The 17,843-nt window shown below is 45.3% G+C and overlaps 1 protein-coding gene, 1 non-coding gene and 1 pseudogene across 3 annotated transcripts in view; 2 read left to right on the top strand and 1 right to left on the bottom strand.

Annotated features, from left to right (window-relative positions):
* The window catches only part of LOC118368458 (peroxidasin), an 85,762-nt gene extending 69,524 nt beyond the window's left edge, over window positions 1-16,238 (top strand). For both annotated transcript variants that reach the window (XM_035752577.2, XM_035752578.2), the window contains 8 exons: window positions 273-1,279; window positions 1,454-1,950; window positions 2,055-2,189; window positions 2,337-2,545; window positions 11,389-11,503; window positions 11,684-11,816; window positions 12,824-12,937; window positions 13,517-16,238. In XM_035752577.2, the coding sequence (XP_035608470.1) occupies window positions 273-1,279; window positions 1,454-1,950; window positions 2,055-2,189; window positions 2,337-2,545; window positions 11,389-11,503; window positions 11,684-11,816; window positions 12,824-12,937; window positions 13,517-13,687 (2,381 nt within the window). In that variant the 3' untranslated portion in view covers window positions 13,688-16,238. The remainder of the gene's footprint in view (window positions 1-272; window positions 1,280-1,453; window positions 1,951-2,054; window positions 2,190-2,336; window positions 2,546-11,388; window positions 11,504-11,683; window positions 11,817-12,823; window positions 12,938-13,516) is intronic.
* trnaa-ugc (transfer RNA alanine (anticodon UGC)) lies at window positions 6,142-6,215 on the top strand. The gene has a single exon. It is a non-coding gene; the product is annotated as a tRNA-Ala (tRNA).
* The window catches only part of LOC118369101 (C-C chemokine receptor type 6-like), a 29,680-nt pseudogene continuing 27,052 nt past the window's right edge, over window positions 15,216-17,843 (bottom strand).

Consider the following 17,843-nt stretch of genomic DNA (forward strand, 5'->3'; position numbering starts at 1 on the left):
TTATTTGAGCTACACAAGGCACACACACACACACACACACACACACACTGGAGCTGTAGCTCTGACATATCCCAGCGAGTCAGGACATGTCAGAGGAAAACTCCAGTCTGTGCCCTCAGGATGCAGGTTTAGATTGCCAGGGCAAACATTAATAGCCTACATGCTGCAATCAGCAGTCTCCTCTGTTAGTTAGAAATATAACGTTAATGTAGCAGTGTAGTACACAGCCTTATATCCTGACTAAAACCTCTTTTCCCTGCCTCCATCCCCAGCGTTCCGCTACAATGACCTGGTGTCCCCTCACTTCCTGGATGTGATCGCCAACCTATCAGGCTGCACTGCCCACCGCCGCTTCAACAACTGTTCTGACATCTGCTTCCACCAGAAGTACCGCAGCCACGACGGCACCTGCAACAACCTGCAGCACCCCATGTGGGGCGCCTCCCTCACCGCCTTCCAGCGCCTCCTCAAGTCGGTCTACGACAACGGCTTCAACCTGCCGCGTGGCGCCAGCGGCCGGCAGCAGCACGGCCATGCCCTGCCCCTGCCCCGCCTCGTCTCCACCACCATGATCGGCACGGAGACCGTCACCCCGGACGACCGCTACACCCACATGCTGATGCAATGGGGGCAGTTCCTGGACCACGATCTGGATTCCACCGTTGCCGCCCTCAGCCAGTCACGTTTCTCCGACGGCCAGCTGTGCACTAACGTGTGCACCAACGACGCACCCTGCTTCCCCATCCAGTTCCCCCCGGGGGACCCTCGGCAGGCGCGCAGCGGAGCGCGCTGCATGTTCTTCGTGCGCTCCAGCCCCGTCTGCGGCAGCGGTATGACGTCCCTCCTCATGAACAGCGTGTTTCCACGGGAACAGATCAACCAGCTGACGTCATACATCGACGCGTCCAACGTGTACGGCAGCTCACGCCACGAGTCGGAGGAGGTCCGCGACCTGGCCAGTCAGAGGGGTCTGCTGAGGCAGGGCATCGTCCAACGCTCTGGGAAGCCCCTGCTACCCTTCGCCACGGGGCCCCCGACAGAGTGTATGAGGGATGAGAACGAGAGCCCCATCCCCTGCTTTCTGGCCGGAGACCACAGGGCCAACGAGCAGCTGGGTCTGACATCCATGCACACAGTGTGGTTCAGGGAACACAACCGCGTGGCTACAGAGCTGCTCCGACTCAACCCACACTGGGACGGAGACACCATCTACCACGAAGCAAGGAAGATAGTTGGCGCACAGATGCAGCACATCACCTACAATCACTGGCTGCCCAAGGTGAGAACCTGCACTTCTCTCCCTCATAATATAATTCTTCTTCTTTCTCATACTCTAACATAGGGTTTTGTGAAAGGTCTTCAGATTGATGAAAGGTACTGTGTCTGTAAGTAATTAAAAGTATGATGTTGACTATAATATTGATGATGATGATGATTTCACCCCCTCCCTCAGGTCCTGGGTGACGCGGGGATGAAGCTGATTGGTGACTACCGCGGCTACAACCCCAACGTCAACGCCGGCATCCTCAACGCCTTCGCCACGGCCGCCTTCCGCTTCGGACACACCCTCATCAACCCCATCCTGTACCGGTTGGATGAGAACTTCCAGCCCATCCCCCAGGGCCACATCTCCCTACACCGCGCCTTCTTCTCTCCCTTCCGCATCGTCAACGAAGGGGGCATTGACCCCCTGCTGCGGGGACTGTTCGGAGTGGCGGGGAAGATGCGCGTGTCGACCCAGCTGTTGAACACGGAGCTGACGGAGAGGCTGTTCTCCATGGCCCACTCCGTGGCGCTGGACCTGGCCGCCATGAACATCCAGAGAGGAAGGGATCACGGGATACCGCCATACAACGACTACCGGACCTTCTGTAACCTGACCTCAGCACAGAGCTTTGATGACTTGAGGAACGAGATCAAGAACCCCCAGGTCAGGGAGAAGCTACAGAGGTATGTTAGCTATGAGGCTTTCAGGAAACTCACCCATGGATAAATCAAGGTTAAATTACTGTATTACCTTATCAAAAACCATCTGTACTTTTCTCTCTCTCCAGGCTATACGGCACTCCCCTGAACATCGACCTGTTCCCTGCTCTGATGGCTGAGGACCTAGTTCCTGGGAGCCGGCTGGGGCCCACCCTTATGTGTCTGCTGGCTGCCCAGTTCAAACGACTCAGAGACGGGGACCGGTGAGCTCACATCCCCTCAGCTACCAATTCTAGTCAGATTACTTTTTCCCTCCCTTTCAGAAGGATGAGATAGTTACAGAAGGGTAGCCTTTGTGTTTATGGTGTGTTTACAGATAACTAGTGTAACCTTCCCTCCTCCTGGTGCAGGTTTTGGTATGAAAACCCAGGTGTGTTCACCCCGGCCCAGCTGACCCAGCTGAAGCAGGCGTCTCTGACAAGGGTGCTGTGTGACAACGGTGACAACATCACCCGTATCCAGCAGGACGTGTTCAACGTGGCAGAGCTGCCCCACGGATACGGCAGCTGTGATGACATCCCCAACATTGACCTGCGCATGTGGCAGGACTGCTGCGAAGGTGGGTCACATGGAATATAAAACACGTTATTCACATTGATGCTGTGTCTTGAAGGACTCCTTCTTCCCTAGATAGTCCACTACATTTTGCCATAGACATAAGCTGTGTTGGAATACTCATACTAACCACACTACCATACTATTTGTGACGTAAATTGACTATATAGTATGCTTATTGGTCATAGTATGGATATACAGTTGAAGTCGGAAGTTTACATACACCTTAGCCAAGTACATTTAAGTTCAGCTTTTCACAATTCCTGACATTTAATCCTTGTAAAAATTCCCTGTTTTAGGTTAGTTAGGATCACCACTTTATTTTAAGAATGTGAAATGTCAGAATAATAGTAGAGATAATGATTTATTGCAGCTTTTATTTCTTTCATCACATTCCCAGTGGGTCAGAAGTTTACATACACTCAATTAGTATTTTGGTAGTATTGCCTTTAAATTGTTTAACTTGGGTCAAACGTTTCAGGTAGCTTTCATCAAGCTTCCCACAATAAGTTGGGTGAATTTTGGCCCATTCCTCCTGACAGAGCTGGTGTAACTGAGTCAGGTTTGTGGGCCTCCTTGCTCGCACACGCTTTTTCAGTTCTGCCCACAAATTTTCTATAGGATTGCGGTCAGGGCTTTGTGACGGCCACTCCAATACCTTGACTTTGTTGTCCTTAAGCCATTTTGCCACAACTTTGAAGTATGCTTGGGGTCATTGTCCATTTGGAAGACCCATTTGCGACCAAGCTTTAACTTCCTGACTGATGTCTTGAGATGTTGCTTCAATATATCCACATAATTTTCCTTCTTTTTGATGCCATCTATTTTGTGAAGCGCACCAGTCCCTCCTGCAGCAAATCACCCCCACAACATGATGCTGCCACCCCCGTGCTTCACGGTTGGTATGGTGTTCTTCGGCTGGCAAGCCTCCCCCTTTTTCCTCCAAACATAACGATGGTCATTATGGCCAAAATAGTTATATTTTTGTTTCATCAGACCAGAGGACATTTCTCCAAAAAGTACGATCTTTGTACCCATGTGCAGTTGTAAACCGTAGTCTTGCTTTTTTATGGCGCTCAGCAAGGAAGAAGCAGTGGCTTCAACAGAAGTTAGAAATAACACTAAATATTCACTTACCTTTGATGATCTTAATCAGAAGGCACTCCCAGGAATCCCAGTTCAACAATAAATGACTGATTTGTTCCATAAAGTCCATCATTTATGTCCAAATTGCCACTTGTTGTTTGCGTGTTCAGCCCAGTAATCCATCTTCATGAGGCGCAAGCACTTCGTCGAGACAAAAACTCGAAAAGTTCCGTTACAGGTCATAGAAACAAGTCAAACGATGTATGGAATCGATCTTTAGGATTTTTTAACATAAAACATAAATTATCTTCCAACCGGAGAATTCCTATGTCTGAAGATACCTAGGATAGGATAAAGTAATCCTTCTCACCCCCCTTAAAAGATTTAGATGCACTATTGTAAAGTGGCTGTTCCACTGAATGTCATAAGGTGAATGCACCAATTTGTAAGTCGCTCTGGATAAGAGTGTCTGCTAAATGACTTAAATGTAAATGTAAATGAAGAAAAGCACTGGAACAAGAGCTAACTCTGTCGGGAGCGCGCGTCACGAGCCTGTGAAACTCTGCTAGACCACTGACTCAAACAGGTCTCATGAGCTCCTCAAACCAGTTTCTAAAGACGGTTGACATCTAGTGGAAGCAGTAGGAAGTGCAACTTGACTCCATAGACACTGTGTATTCGGTAGGCCAAACTTTGAAAAACTACAAACCTAACATATCCCACTTCCTGGTTGGATTTTTTCTCAGGTTTTCGCCTGCCATATGAGTTATGTTACACTCACAGACATCATTCAAACAGTTTTAGAAACTTCAGAGTGTTTTCTATCCAATACAAATAATAATATTAGCATCTGGGACAGAGTAGGAGGCAGTTCACTCTGGGCACGCTATTCATCCAAAAGTGAAAATGTTGCCCCGTATCCCAAAAAGGTTAAATCTTTCATTATCATCCGTTGAGTTTGTTCTCTGAAAATTAGATCCTAACGATAACAACAGCATCAATTTCCGGTAGACAGGCGACGAGCTAGTAGACTCAACTGAAAGGATACTGTTAGTTTACAGTATACTTAAATGAACTAATAGTATATGATATATGTAGTATATACTCATTAAGTATGTAGTATACTGTATGTTAGTATGGGTATTCGAACACAGCTCTAGTGTATTGTCTTTCTATGTGGCTTTGTTCCAATGTAGCGATCTGTGGGAATTGGGAGTCTCTGGGCTTGGTTGTGTTGATGCTGTGTTACACACTTGTGGACTGTGGCTATGGTACAAACCTCTTCAGTCAACTTCCTCTTCTCCTTGACATCATCAGAATGGAATGATTTTTAGAACATGCTGCTTCCATCTTGCATACAAATAAAGAGCGCTACCAAGACTGGTACTCGGGGTTACATAGTGTCAATGTTCCGACGTTTAGTTCTGTGGAACGTGTAGTCAGACGCAACAGGACAAGGGTCCAGTTCTCTGTCGTGTTGTGCCAACATTCGATTAGGAGGCACCTGACTGGGCTTTGTGTGTAATCATTGATCAGTACCCCACAGTGTTTTAAACAGCATTTACAAAAGTTTGACATTGTGCGTTTGTCTGATAGTGGTATCTGTATGACTGCTGTCATGTGAAAACATCAAGGAAGATAAGATAGTAAAGAGATGATGAATAATGAATAATAATGAACATATCTCCAGGCTTCATCTTCTCACAGTGAAAATGGGCTTTGACTAGGGCAGGGCTTGGGTATCTTTTGAATTGATTAGTGTCTCAAATGTACCTTTGATCAACATTAGAGCAAATGCAATGGGTTATTTAGCTGACTTTGGTAGTGTGTTTGTCTTGAGAGATGAAGAGAATCAGCTACCTCTTCTGTTGTACCCTATTACCATCTGACCCCAGAACTGCTGTTACATATCCAGGATTTTTAGGAGATATTACCGTGTGATTGTAGGGGCTAGAGATTATATTGAGAGTTAAAGCCCTGATGTTGTTCATTCTATCCCAGGATTCTATTTAGGTACACATTTGAGAGCTTTCAGTGGGAGTTTGTCTCGCAGGATTCTATTTACTAACCCAGCAGGATACAATGGGATGACAGTTGGTACACATTTGAGAGCTTTCAGTGGGAGTTTGTCTCGCTTCATCCACATTATTTGGTTAACGTGTCATCAGATGTACAAGCAGCGCAGCCAATTCACCAATTTACTGAATTTGCCAAAGCATGCGGTAGTAGTGTCTGGGGTGCACAAGAGGTTTTCATATTTGGAGAGCAGCTGAATGTTCCCTCCAACGAACCCCTGAGTGGATGACTCTGAGCCTCTTATTCTGGGTGGCTGGGTGAGAATACAGGACTTCTGCGAACAGTAGGCTATTACACATAATAAGCTATTTACTCCCTACTGTGAGACACACTCCAGTCGCCGTGCATTTTCCATTGGGTCATTTGAATATGTTGGCTGAAGGCACGAGTTGCACTGAGTTAAAACATTTGTATTCAGGTGGATACTGTGGTGTGCTGGTCCCGTGTGGCTCAGTTGGTAGAGCATGGTGCTTGCAACACCAGGGTTGTTGGTTCAATTCCCACAGGGGACACATCCACAAAATGTATCCACTCACTACTCTAATTTGCTCTGGAAAAGAGTGTCTGCTAAATGACAAACATGTTAAATGTGGGGGATGTTTCACCCCACTCGTCCTCCACCCTTTGGTAAATCACATTTTATTGGTCACAGGCGCCGAATACTGAAAATGCTTATTTACGAGCCCATTCCCATTAATGTAGAGTTAAAAAGTAAGAAAAATATTTGCAAAAATAAACAAATAAGGAAATAGTAACGCAATAAAAGAACAATAGCGAGGCTAGATACAAGCAGAACCAATACAGAGTCAATGTGCAGGGGTACCAGGTAGTTGAGGTAAATTAGGTAATAGAGCATGTACATGTAGGTAAGGGTAAAAGGGATAGATAATAAACAGAGTATGAAGTGTGTGTGTGTGTGTGTGTGTGTGTGTGTGTGTGTGTGTGTGTGTGTGTGTGTGTGTGTGTGTGTGTGTGTGTGTGTGTGTGTGTGTGTGTGTGTGTGTGTGTGTGTGTGTGTGTGTGTGTGTGTGTTTTGTGTGTGTGTGTCTTTCGGAGTGTCAGTGTTGTATCTGTGAGAGTGTGGATAGAGTCCAGTGAGTGTGCATTGAGTCAGTGCAAAAATAGAACAACTAAAAAATGTTTACAAAATGGGGTCAATGTAAATAGTCCAGGTAGCCATTTGATTAACTGCTCAGCAGTCTTATGGCTGGCGAGTGGAAGCTGTTCGGGAGACTTTTAGTCCCAAACTCCGGTACCGCTTGCCGTGTGGTAGCAGAGAGAACAGTCTATGACTTGGATGGCTGGAGTCTTTGACAATTTTTAGGGCCTTCCTCTGACACCGCCTGGTGTAGAGGTCCTGGATGGCAGGGAGTTCGACCCCAGTGATCTACACTATATATACAAAATAATGTGTACATTTGGCTATTTCAGGCACACCCGTTGCTCACGTGTATAAAATTGAGCACACAGCCATGAAATCCCCATAGACAAACATTGCAGTAGAATGGCCTTACTGAAGAGCTCAGTGACTTTCAACGTGGCACCGTCATAGGTTGCCACCTCTCCAACAAATCAGTTTGTCAAATGTCTGCCCTGCTAGAGCTGCCCAGGTCAACTGTAAGTGCTGTTATTGTGCAGCGGAAACGTCAAGGAGAAACAACGGCTCAGCCGTGAAGTGGTAAGAGACACAAGCTCACAGAACGGGACTGCCAAGTGCTAAAAATCGTCTGTCCTCGGTTGCAACACTCACTACCGAGTTCCAAACTGCCTCTGGAAGTAACGCCAGCACAACATCTGTTTGTCTGGGGCTTAATGAAATGGGTTGGCACACAAGCTTAAGATCACCATGCGCAATGCCAAGTGTCAGCTGGAGTGGTGGGAAGCTTGCCGCCATTGGACTCTGGAGCAGTGAAAATCTCGCTTCACCATCTGGCAGTCCGACGGATGAATCCCGGTTTGGCGGATGCCAGCAGAACGCTACCTGCCCAAATATATAGTGCCAACTGTAAAATTTGGTGGAGGAGGAATAATGGTCTGTGGCTGTTTTTCATGGTTCGGGCTAGGCAACGTAGTTCCAGTGAAAGGAAATCTTAATGCTACAGCATACAATGACATTCTAGACGATTCTGTGCTTCCAACTTTGTGGCAACAGTTTGGGAAAGACCCTTTCCTGTTTCAGCATGACAAGGCCCCCATGCACAAAGGAAGGTCCATACAGAAATGGTTTGTCAAGATCGGTGTGGAAGAACTTGACTGGCCTGCACAGAGCCCTGACCTCAACCCCATTGAACACCTTTGGGATGAATTGGAACGAGCGAGGCCTAATCACCCAACATCAGTGCCAGACCTCACTAAGGCTCTTGTGGCTGAATAGAAGAAAGTACCCCGCAGCAATGTTCCAACATCTAGTGGAAAGCCTTCCAAGAAGAGTGGAGGCTGTTATAGCAGCAAAGGGGGGACCAACTTCATGTTAATGCCCATGATTTTGGAATGAGATGTTTGACGAGCAGGTGTCCACATACTTTTGGACATTTAGTGTACTGGGCTGTATGCACTACCCTCTATAGCGCCTTGCGGCCAGATGCCGAGCAGTTGCCTTACCAAGTGGTGATAAAGACCATCAAGATGCTTTCAATGGTGCAGCTGTAGAACCTTTTGAAGATCTGAGGACCCATGAAAAAGCTTTTCAGCCTCCCTCCTGATGGGAGTTGTGCCCTCTTCACTAATGTGTTGATGTGTTTGGACCATGATAGGTCCTTAGTGATGTAGCTCCCTAGCCACTCCACTACAGCACCATCGATGTGAAAGGAGGCTCGTTCGGCCTTCAGGTTCTTGTAGTCCAAGATCAGCTCCTTTGTCGCCCCCATTGAGGGAGAGGTTGTTGCCCTGGCACCACACTGCCAGGTCTCTGACCTCCTCCCTTTAGTCTGTCTCATCATCCTCAGTGATCAGGCCTACCACCGTGTTGTCATTGGGCAAACTTAATGATGGTGTTGGAATCGTGCGCGGCCACGTAGTCGTGTGTGAACAGGGAGTACAGGAGGGACTAAACAAGTACCCCTGAAGTACCCCTGAAGTGTGGTGGAAGTGTTGTTGCCTACCCTCCCCATCTGGGGGCAGGATCCAGTTTCAGAGGGAGGTGTTTAGTCCCAGAGTACTTAGCTTAGTGATGAGATCGGAGGTCAGTATGGTGTTGAACGCTGAGCTGTAGTCAATGAACAGCATTCTCATGTACAGTGCATTCAGAAAGTATTCAGACACCTTGACTTTTTCCACATTTTGTTTATCTTACAGCCTTATTCTAAAAGGGATTACATTTACTTTCCCCTTATGAATCTACACACAATACCCCATGATGACAAAGCAAAACATGTTTTTTAGAATTTGCAAATGTGTAAAAAATAAAAACTGAAATATCACATTTACATAAGTATTCTGACCCTTTACTTTGTTGAAGCACCTTTGACAGCGATTACAGCCACCAGTCTTCTTGAGTTTGACTCAACAAGCTTGGCACACCTGTATTTGGGGAGTTTCTCCCATTCCCAGTGTCACTTAACAGCTATTTTCAGGTCTCTACAGAGATGTTCGATCAGGTTCAAGTCTGGGCTCTGGCTGGGCCACTCAAGGACATTCAAACACTTATCCCAAAGCCAGCCCTGCGTTGTCTTGGATGTGTGCTTAGGGTCGTTGTCCTGTTGGAAGGTGAACTGTCTTTCCTCCAGATGTGACGCTTGGCATTCAGGCCAAACAGTTCAATCTTGGTTCCATCAGACCAGAGAATCTTGTTTCTCATGGTCTGAGAGTCTTTAGGTGCCTTTTGGCAAACTCCAAGCGGGATGTCATGTGTCTTTTACAGAGGAGTGGCTTCCGTCTGGCCACGCTACAATAAAGGCCTGATTGGTGGAGTGCTGCAGAGATGGTTGTCCATCTGGAAGATTCTCCCATTTCCACAGAGAACTCTGGAGCTCTGTCAGAGTGACCATTCGGTTCTTGGTCACCTCTCTGACAAAGGCCCTTCTCCCCCGATTGCTCAGTTTTGCTGGGCGACCAGCTCTAGGAATATTCTTGGTGGTTCCAACTTCTTCCATTTAAGAATGATGCAGGCCACTGTGTTCTTGGGGACTTTCAATGTTGCAGAAATGTTTTAGTAGCCTTCCCCAGAAATAAAGTATATCTGTTTTTTTATTTTAATACATTTGCAAATATATATATTTTTTTTAACTATCATTTTTTAGCCCATAGATTTTGTTGTAATGTTTGAGTCACTCAAATATCATATGAATACTAATTAAACATGGCAAAATGTATAGAATTGCAAGAAAATGAGCTTTAAAACTGCAACATTTTCTCTGCACCTCATGGCAAAATATGTAGAATTGCAAGAAATAAGGGGATGTTCCCCAATGCTGGAAGGGGGGCCCGAGTGAAAAAGTTTTGGAACCACTGCAATAGAGATTGCGTCATTTGTGGATCTGTTGAGGCGGTATGCGAATTGGAGTGGGTCCAGGATTTCTGGGATGATGGTATTAATGTGAGCCATGACTAGCCAAAAAGCATTTCATGGCTACAGATGTGAGTGCTACGGGGCGGTAGTCATTTAGACAGGTTACCTTGGCGTTCTTGTGCACAGGGACTGTGGTGGTTTGCTTGAAACATGTAGACTGTAATATGGTAATTCATCAATTAATAGTGAAATTAACAAATGTCAGAAATCAAGTCAAGAATGCCATTATGACTGTATCAAAATCAGCATTGGACAACAGCCAACTAGTTTAATCAGCCTTTGCTATGAGCTCAGATAATTCCCCTTGAGTATTTAAGAGCCAGACCTAATGATTTTGGGATTAAATATATGACTCTGCTTTAATAAAGGGTGCTCTGTGTCTCTTATCCTTAGATAATTGTTTTCCTTTCTTCTCTTGGATCTGACCCTGGATTCATTTAGCCTTCACAAATGAACATGGGAAAAGACAAGCTAATAAACAGTGAATATCCTGTCAGTGGAGAGGGTCAGACTTGGATAGGGTCAGAGGAGAAGAGGGTTAGGGTTAGAGTAAATGCATTTTCACAATAAGCACTTGTCTTTCAAATACATTGCTACAGTTGTTAGTTTGCTAACTAGTGAATTTTTGCCATATTATCATAGACATGGTATAATTCAAAAGACCTCTAAACAAGATATGGTATCAAGAACAAGATACAACTAACTGAAACAAGCCACCTATGATTCCCCACATGGCAGCTTCCTGTCATTGTTGCTAGCTATCTGATCAGAATCATACCAATGTTTTGTCACTCATTTTGTTGCCCAGAGTCTCCGTGGATTACTCTACACGCAGCCAGAGTCAGTAGCCGCAGCAACGTCCAACATCTAAATCTGAACAGATTGGCTAGTGAAACACACACTTGGCACTCTGATTGGACCAGCAAACTGTCAATCAGCACAGGATCTGGTGCAAGGAAAACGTCAAATTGTAGGGAGAGAGGATTGCCATAATAAATAAATATGCAGCTCCAAAAATAATTGGTGATCAAGAATATTAACTGTAAACCCACTACCAATGGGGCAACAATTGCTAGCTTTTACCTACGGGTCTTTGGGTTTTAACTCGTTGGTCTTTATGCAATCTGAGTTTCCTGATATGCCCCGTTGACTAAATTGTGAATTGTTGTACCCCCCAGACTGCAGGACCAAGGGTCAGTTCAACGCCCTGTCCTACCATTTCAGAGGGCGCAGGTCAGTGGATCAGAGCTCTGCCGAGAAGAAGCCTGCCAACAGCATACAGCAGAACATCAGGTAACTACTAATGCTACTTGTTTGGTACCTTGTCATTCTCTGACTACATTAAGTTCCTTGGATGTGATAACCATTCTGCATCATAGCTAACAACTGTGGTGACTAAAACCATTATAACTTACAAAGTTATGCTATAATAAGGTTGTGCTGAATTTTGGGGTGTGTTTTCTTACATTCCAGCCCAGCTGAAGACGCTACTGAAAATCTTGTGAATGTCACCCTCACCTCACAACAAAGCACTGAACCCTCGCTGAATGACTTCCAAGACTTTGTCGTAGACATGCAGAAGACAATCACAAGTTTACGAAAGCAGGTGAGAGCAGTTGTATACTGCACACAGGCTACATCAGCTGGGTTTGTTCGTCACGACTTGAGTGTTACCCCAATTTCATTCTGGCTGCTCAGCACACATTCAAACAGCAACAACGGGTATTTTTGGGGTAGTGATTTGAGAGCTTATTTCCCTCCTTCCTTTACGCTGCAAGTCCAGACATGTTCAGCTCAGGCTCTTACAGGTAGAACCCATACGGAACCGTGTAGAATCCAGACACTGTTCCAATATTATTATTATTATTATTAGTCTATTTTCAATATCCCCAGATTGAACGTGATATGCTGCCTGAGGGTAGATGATCATGTAGCACACTGGGGTGGGATGAAGGGGAACTAACGGTGCTGTAGGCTAACATGGCTTTGATTAAGTCCTCAGCGGTGTAGAGGATTTAAACAGACCAGGCCCCGAGTCCCAGCTTTGGCCCCTCTGTGTGCTGCCTAGGGCTTTCAATGCTAAGGGAGGGTTATTGATTGTAAGTCGATGGTTAAATAAATCTAGGTTGTTCGCGTGACTCGTGTTACAGGAAATACGTGGGCGGTGTGTGTGTACATATGTGTGTACATGCTTTGTGTGGCGCTCTGATCTTCAGTTAGCTGAGAAAGATGGCATCACGGGCCTCATGGGGTGCATTACTAAAGCAGTAAGGCCAGAGGAGGTGTGGTATATGGCCAATATAGCACGGCTAAGGGCTGTTCTTAGGGATGGCACAATGCGGAGTGCCTGGACACAGCCTTTAGCCGTGGTATAGTGTCCATATATCAGAAACCCCTGAGGAGCCTTATTGCTAAACTCGTTACCAACGTAATTGGATCAGTAAAACGAAATGTTTTGTTATAGCCGGGGTATACGGGCTGATATACCATGGCTTTCAGCCAATCAGAATTCAGGACTGTAACCACCTAGTTTATAAAATAGTCTAACCTGGCTCTCCATACCTCCTTTTCTTCATCTCCATTTACCCCTCCTGTCCCTGTCTGTCTGTGCAGATTAAACGACTAGAAGCTCGTCTGAGTAAGACAGACTGCACTGATGCGGCGGGTCGTGAGCGATCGGACGGAGAGAGGTGGAAGAATGATCCATGTTCCACATGCGAGTGCAAAGTATGTACACACACAGACACACGTGTCCATACAGACCACACACACAAGTGCACACTACACACAGACTTGCACAACTTCAGTCTATTCACCACCCACTCCTCAACAGGCACACAGTGTGATGTGTACAGTATATTCACTTTTCACATTCACACCCATTTTATCAGGCCTGTCTGCCATTAGGGGCCTCTTCCCACACCTTTTTACACTGCCCGGAGTTGGGCTAGCTGATTACATTGACAGTGCCAGCACCACTCCGCTCAGCACCATGCCAGTGCCAGAATCCACCTGTCCTGTCCTGTTCTGTCCTTGTCTGGTGCCATTGGCCAGCATTACATCCTCTCTCTCTACCTTTTGGCAGTACCAACCTTCTGGCACGGCAGACCCATGTACAGTATGTCACCTTTCTGCTTGACCAACTCATTTGATCTCTTTATCTCCATGACTCTCTCGTCTCTCACTGTTCTAACTGTTGGCAGAGGGGAAGGTCTCTCATGCCAAACCTGACGGTCCCCCTCTCTATTTCTTTCCCTCTTTCCCTCACTCTCTCTCTCTATCTCTTTTTTTCTTCCCTCACTCCAGGGTGCCCAGGTGACGTGTTTGGTGGAGTCGTGTCCGCCGGTAGAGTGCCAGAGGCCTGTGAAGCTAAAAGGAGCATGCTGCCCCGTGTGTCACAACCAGGGAGAGGGAGCGGCCAGCAACAGCCATACCCAGACAGGGAAACAGGCACCGGGTAGCCACCAGCATGTATAACGTCTCAGGGGCCACCGTGTATACACACAGAGGGAGAGACCCTAACGGTGTGCTTACTTTACAGCCACCTGCACCCAATTGCCTCGTTTTCTATTCATTTTTTTTGTGTTTTTTTTTTACAAAAATCATTATTATTTTTTTTTATTGATTTTGATTGTCATGTCTCCATGGCCAACTAACTGCTGGAGGCTTGGTTTCAAATCCACTGGCAACGGGAGAGCAGTCACTATTAATCTGCTTCCTTCTGGAACGAATGAATAAATGGATGGATGGACAGATGGACAACCCCTCTTCCTGGCCCGGGGCCTCCCAAACAGGGCCTCGGAGAGTCTCTGATCTGAAGTGTTACCCCACCACTGCATTTGAAGGCCCCACAAAACGCCTGAAACAAATGTGTGTTGTGAAGAGGAGGGAATGTCACTGCAGCCGCGCAGGAAGGGGAAGTAGGTCGGCCATGTTGTCTCGCAAAGCTTTCTCAGGTTAGAGATGCCGGAAAAAAAACTGGTGCTATTTGTCCCCTTTTATCTTAACGATTTAGTCACTAAAAACTTCAAAGTATTGTTTTTGTTTTGTTTGTTTTTTAACAATATGCAAAGCAACATATACACTCATTATGTGCCTTCTCATCTTTAAAAAAAATTGCATTTGAGATAACATTTTTTTATTTGCTCTAAATACATTTTATGTAGAAAATGACTTCTGCTTTTACAAAATGTTTATGGTGCTCTATAACATATTCTAAATACCGGTATGTATTTCTCCCTTTTGTATCACCTGCTTACATATGAAGATAATGTGAAGCCCTACAAAAAGTTTTGTAATGCAAAGATGTCTACTGATTATTACCTTGTTATCACATCTGTCTCCAATGGCAACTGTTGGTGAACTGAATAACATCTGGTATTTAGATATGTTATCTCCCCAAGGCCATGTCAACACTTTTATCAAATTGACGGAGGTTGGTTGGAACTGGGGTTTGGGGGTGGGTTTGAGGCGGGGTGTTCTCTTTTGGCCTAACCACTTCTTACTGGAAGGCATAATGCATTTTTATCTCTCAAGAGATGAATTTCACACTCCCATGTTGTAAAAGCAGTGAAACGCCATTTGTTACCACTATAGAGATGTAGTAGTTTTTGTCCCGACCTTTTCAGTTCGCCTACTCCCTCAGTGCCTACTGCAAACCTACCACAGCAGTTTTCTCAGTCTTACCCGTAGTTGACCCCTCTACCCCTCTGTCCAGCATTAACCCATACTCAAACGTAGACATTGTAGGACTGCAGCCATACCACTTTACTTTAACTATCTGGTGCTCTCATAACCCAATCCACAGCTTTTCAGCTCCAGTTTACAGAAGGACACTCACTTACATGCATTCCTGTCCCATTCCCAAGCACTCCGTTAATATGATGTTGTAACCATTCTCCTCTGTGTGCTGGAGAGTGTGTGTGTGACCAATCATCCGTTTTTTCTGGCGGCTCCTCGGAGCGTCTCTTTAGTGTTAACGCGGGTGATAAACCTCGCCTGGCTCTCATCTCTTAGGTTCCTGGGAGACGATGGAGATGGAGGTGACGTCATTTGGCCGGGTGTGCGAGGAGCAGACTTTGACCTCTCTGACCCACACTCCGATCTAATGGAAGCCAGATGGGAGGGGAGGGGGAACGGGAGAGGATGCCAATCAAATATCTGGCGCTGCTTTATTTCTGGAGGCTGTCTATTGTTAGTAATCAGCCAACAGAGTGTGTCCCGTTGACAGACACACACACATACAGGCCCAAATACCAGTCACTCAGCCCCTTGTGCTGGTCCACTCTGCTCAAACAGTGATTCATAGTTATCTTCTGCATTATCTTTGTGTTGTCATGGTGATGTGCTCAGAATGTCCCAGAAATCAGATACAGTATGTACAGTATGCTGGAGGTGTTTGGGGTTTCTCCAAGAATGTCAAAGCAATCATGTGATGGTGGTGGAGCCTCATAGCAATGTTGGCACATTGGTATCAAACCACATGGATATTTCCTGCTTTTGTGTTGTAGACCTATACAGTTTCATCTCCTTCTGTGTTTTAACCTTTTCTTTTTTCCTCCCTGTCATTTCCTCTGGGTACCTTTGTTTTTACTCCTGCTCCAGTGTGTGTGTGTGTGTGTGTGTGTGTGTGTGTGTGTGTGTGTGTGTGTGTGTGTGTGTGTGTGTGTGTGTGTGTGTGTGTGTGTGTGTGTGTGTGTGTGTGTGTGTGTGTGTGTGTGTGTGTGTGTGTGTGTGTGTGTGTGTGTGCATGGACTCCCAGGGTTTGGCTCCCCCCTTTTTTATTTTCATTCTAACCCCTCATCTTAGTGGTCTCTCTTTTGTTCCCCAAAACCACCACTGTCCCCAGAATGCACTGCTCTGCTAGACTGAACATGCTTTGCCTACACTGTCCCAACGTCAGTGGTCAAAGTGGATACCTATCTGACAATTGTATTGTAAGTTTGCCAAAGAATTGTTTGCACTGTAATGTATGCCTCTCTACAATAATAATAAAACAATAGGCCACATTTGAAATACACAACCACAATTTTTGTTTCTGGCCTGTTATTTCCCGAGTGGATGCTGCTTCTCCCTTTAGATATGTTTCCAAACCATCTCCGTTTGGGGAAACATGTACAATACTGCCTCATGTAAAGAAGATTGATAATCGAGTTGTATGTCTCAAAACAGATGTGACCTAACCCAGTTTTTCCCCAATGCTAGCAATCCTGTACTGTTCTACTGTGTACAGCCATTCCTCATGGTCTGTTGTGATATGGATTTTAGCCTTGAATGGGGAACAAAAGTAAGTCCTGTTTAATGAATACTTGTTGTCGTGGAAACCATATCCCCTGTGTGACTAAGGGAAATCTGTCTGTGGGAACTGTGTTGTGGCATTGTGGAGTTAAACAGACCCAGATGTTCTGTGGGTTTACTAGTTGGAGAATGGCTGTGCTTCATTTCATTTCTCTCTAGATTGGTCTGTAGAATGATAGAATTGTTCTGTTTTGGGACCTACCAACGTCTTTGGTTACCTCATCTATAGGGACAGTTGTTTTCCCTGACCAGCTTTACTCTTGTGTGGGAACGAACAATGTCTTTTGATACCTGATGTAATTATAGATTTAGTCACATCCTCATTGTAAACCCCTTTGTGTGGTGCACAGATGTGTTGTTTTCAGGATGTGAAATGAGTGTTGTAAACAGACCAACAAGCATCAGAAAGCTTTGTTAACCAAACAGGAGACAGCTGGTGTTTACTGAATGTCTCCTTCCATTGATCATCAAACATTAGTAATGTTATTCATCATCATCATCATGCCATGGGTGCTTTTTGAATGTTTTTGTGAGGAAAAGTCTGTTTCAGATGTACCTCGGGTAAAAAACGTTTTTAAAAAGAACGGGATCTTTTCAACCAAAGTGTTCACTTGAAAGGACTTTTATTTTCAAGTAGGATGTCTGATGCAATGGTTTATTGTAGCTGTTACAAAGATATCCCAAACATTGTCTCAGGATTATGTCTTCAGCAGTCTGTCCCTGGATTACCTTCAACAATTAACCTAATTTGGTTCTGACACCCTGGAACAAATAGTCCTACACTACTGTTCAAATGTTTGGGGTCACTTAGAAATGTCCTTGTTTTCCATGAAAACATACATGAAATTAGTTGCAAAATGAATAGGAAATTTAGTCAAGACATTGATTGACAAGGTTATAAATAATGATTTTTAATTTAAATAATAATTGTGTCCTTCAAACTTTGCTTTCGTCAAAGCATCCTCCATTTGCAGCAGTTACAGCGTTGCAGACCTTTGGCATTCTAGTTGTCAATATATTGAGGTTATCTGAAGATATTTCACCCCATGTTTCCTGAAGTATCTCCCACAAGTTGAATTGGTTTGATAGGCACTTCTTACGTACCATCAAGCTCAATAGAGTTGAGATCCAGTGACTGTGCTGGCCACTCCATTATAGACAGAATACCAGCTGAATGCTTCTTCCCTAAATAGTTATTGCGTAGTTTGGACCTGTGCTTTGGGTCATTGTCCTGTTGTAGGAGGAAATTGGCTCCAATTAAGCGCCACCCACAGGGTATGGCATGGCATTGCAAAATGGAGTGACAGCCTTCCTTTTTCAAGATCCATTTTACCCT

The sequence above is a fragment of the Oncorhynchus keta genome, chromosome 35 (genome assembly GCF_023373465.1).
Source record: "Oncorhynchus keta strain PuntledgeMale-10-30-2019 chromosome 35, Oket_V2, whole genome shotgun sequence".
NCBI lineage: Eukaryota > Metazoa > Chordata > Actinopteri > Salmoniformes > Salmonidae > Oncorhynchus > Oncorhynchus keta.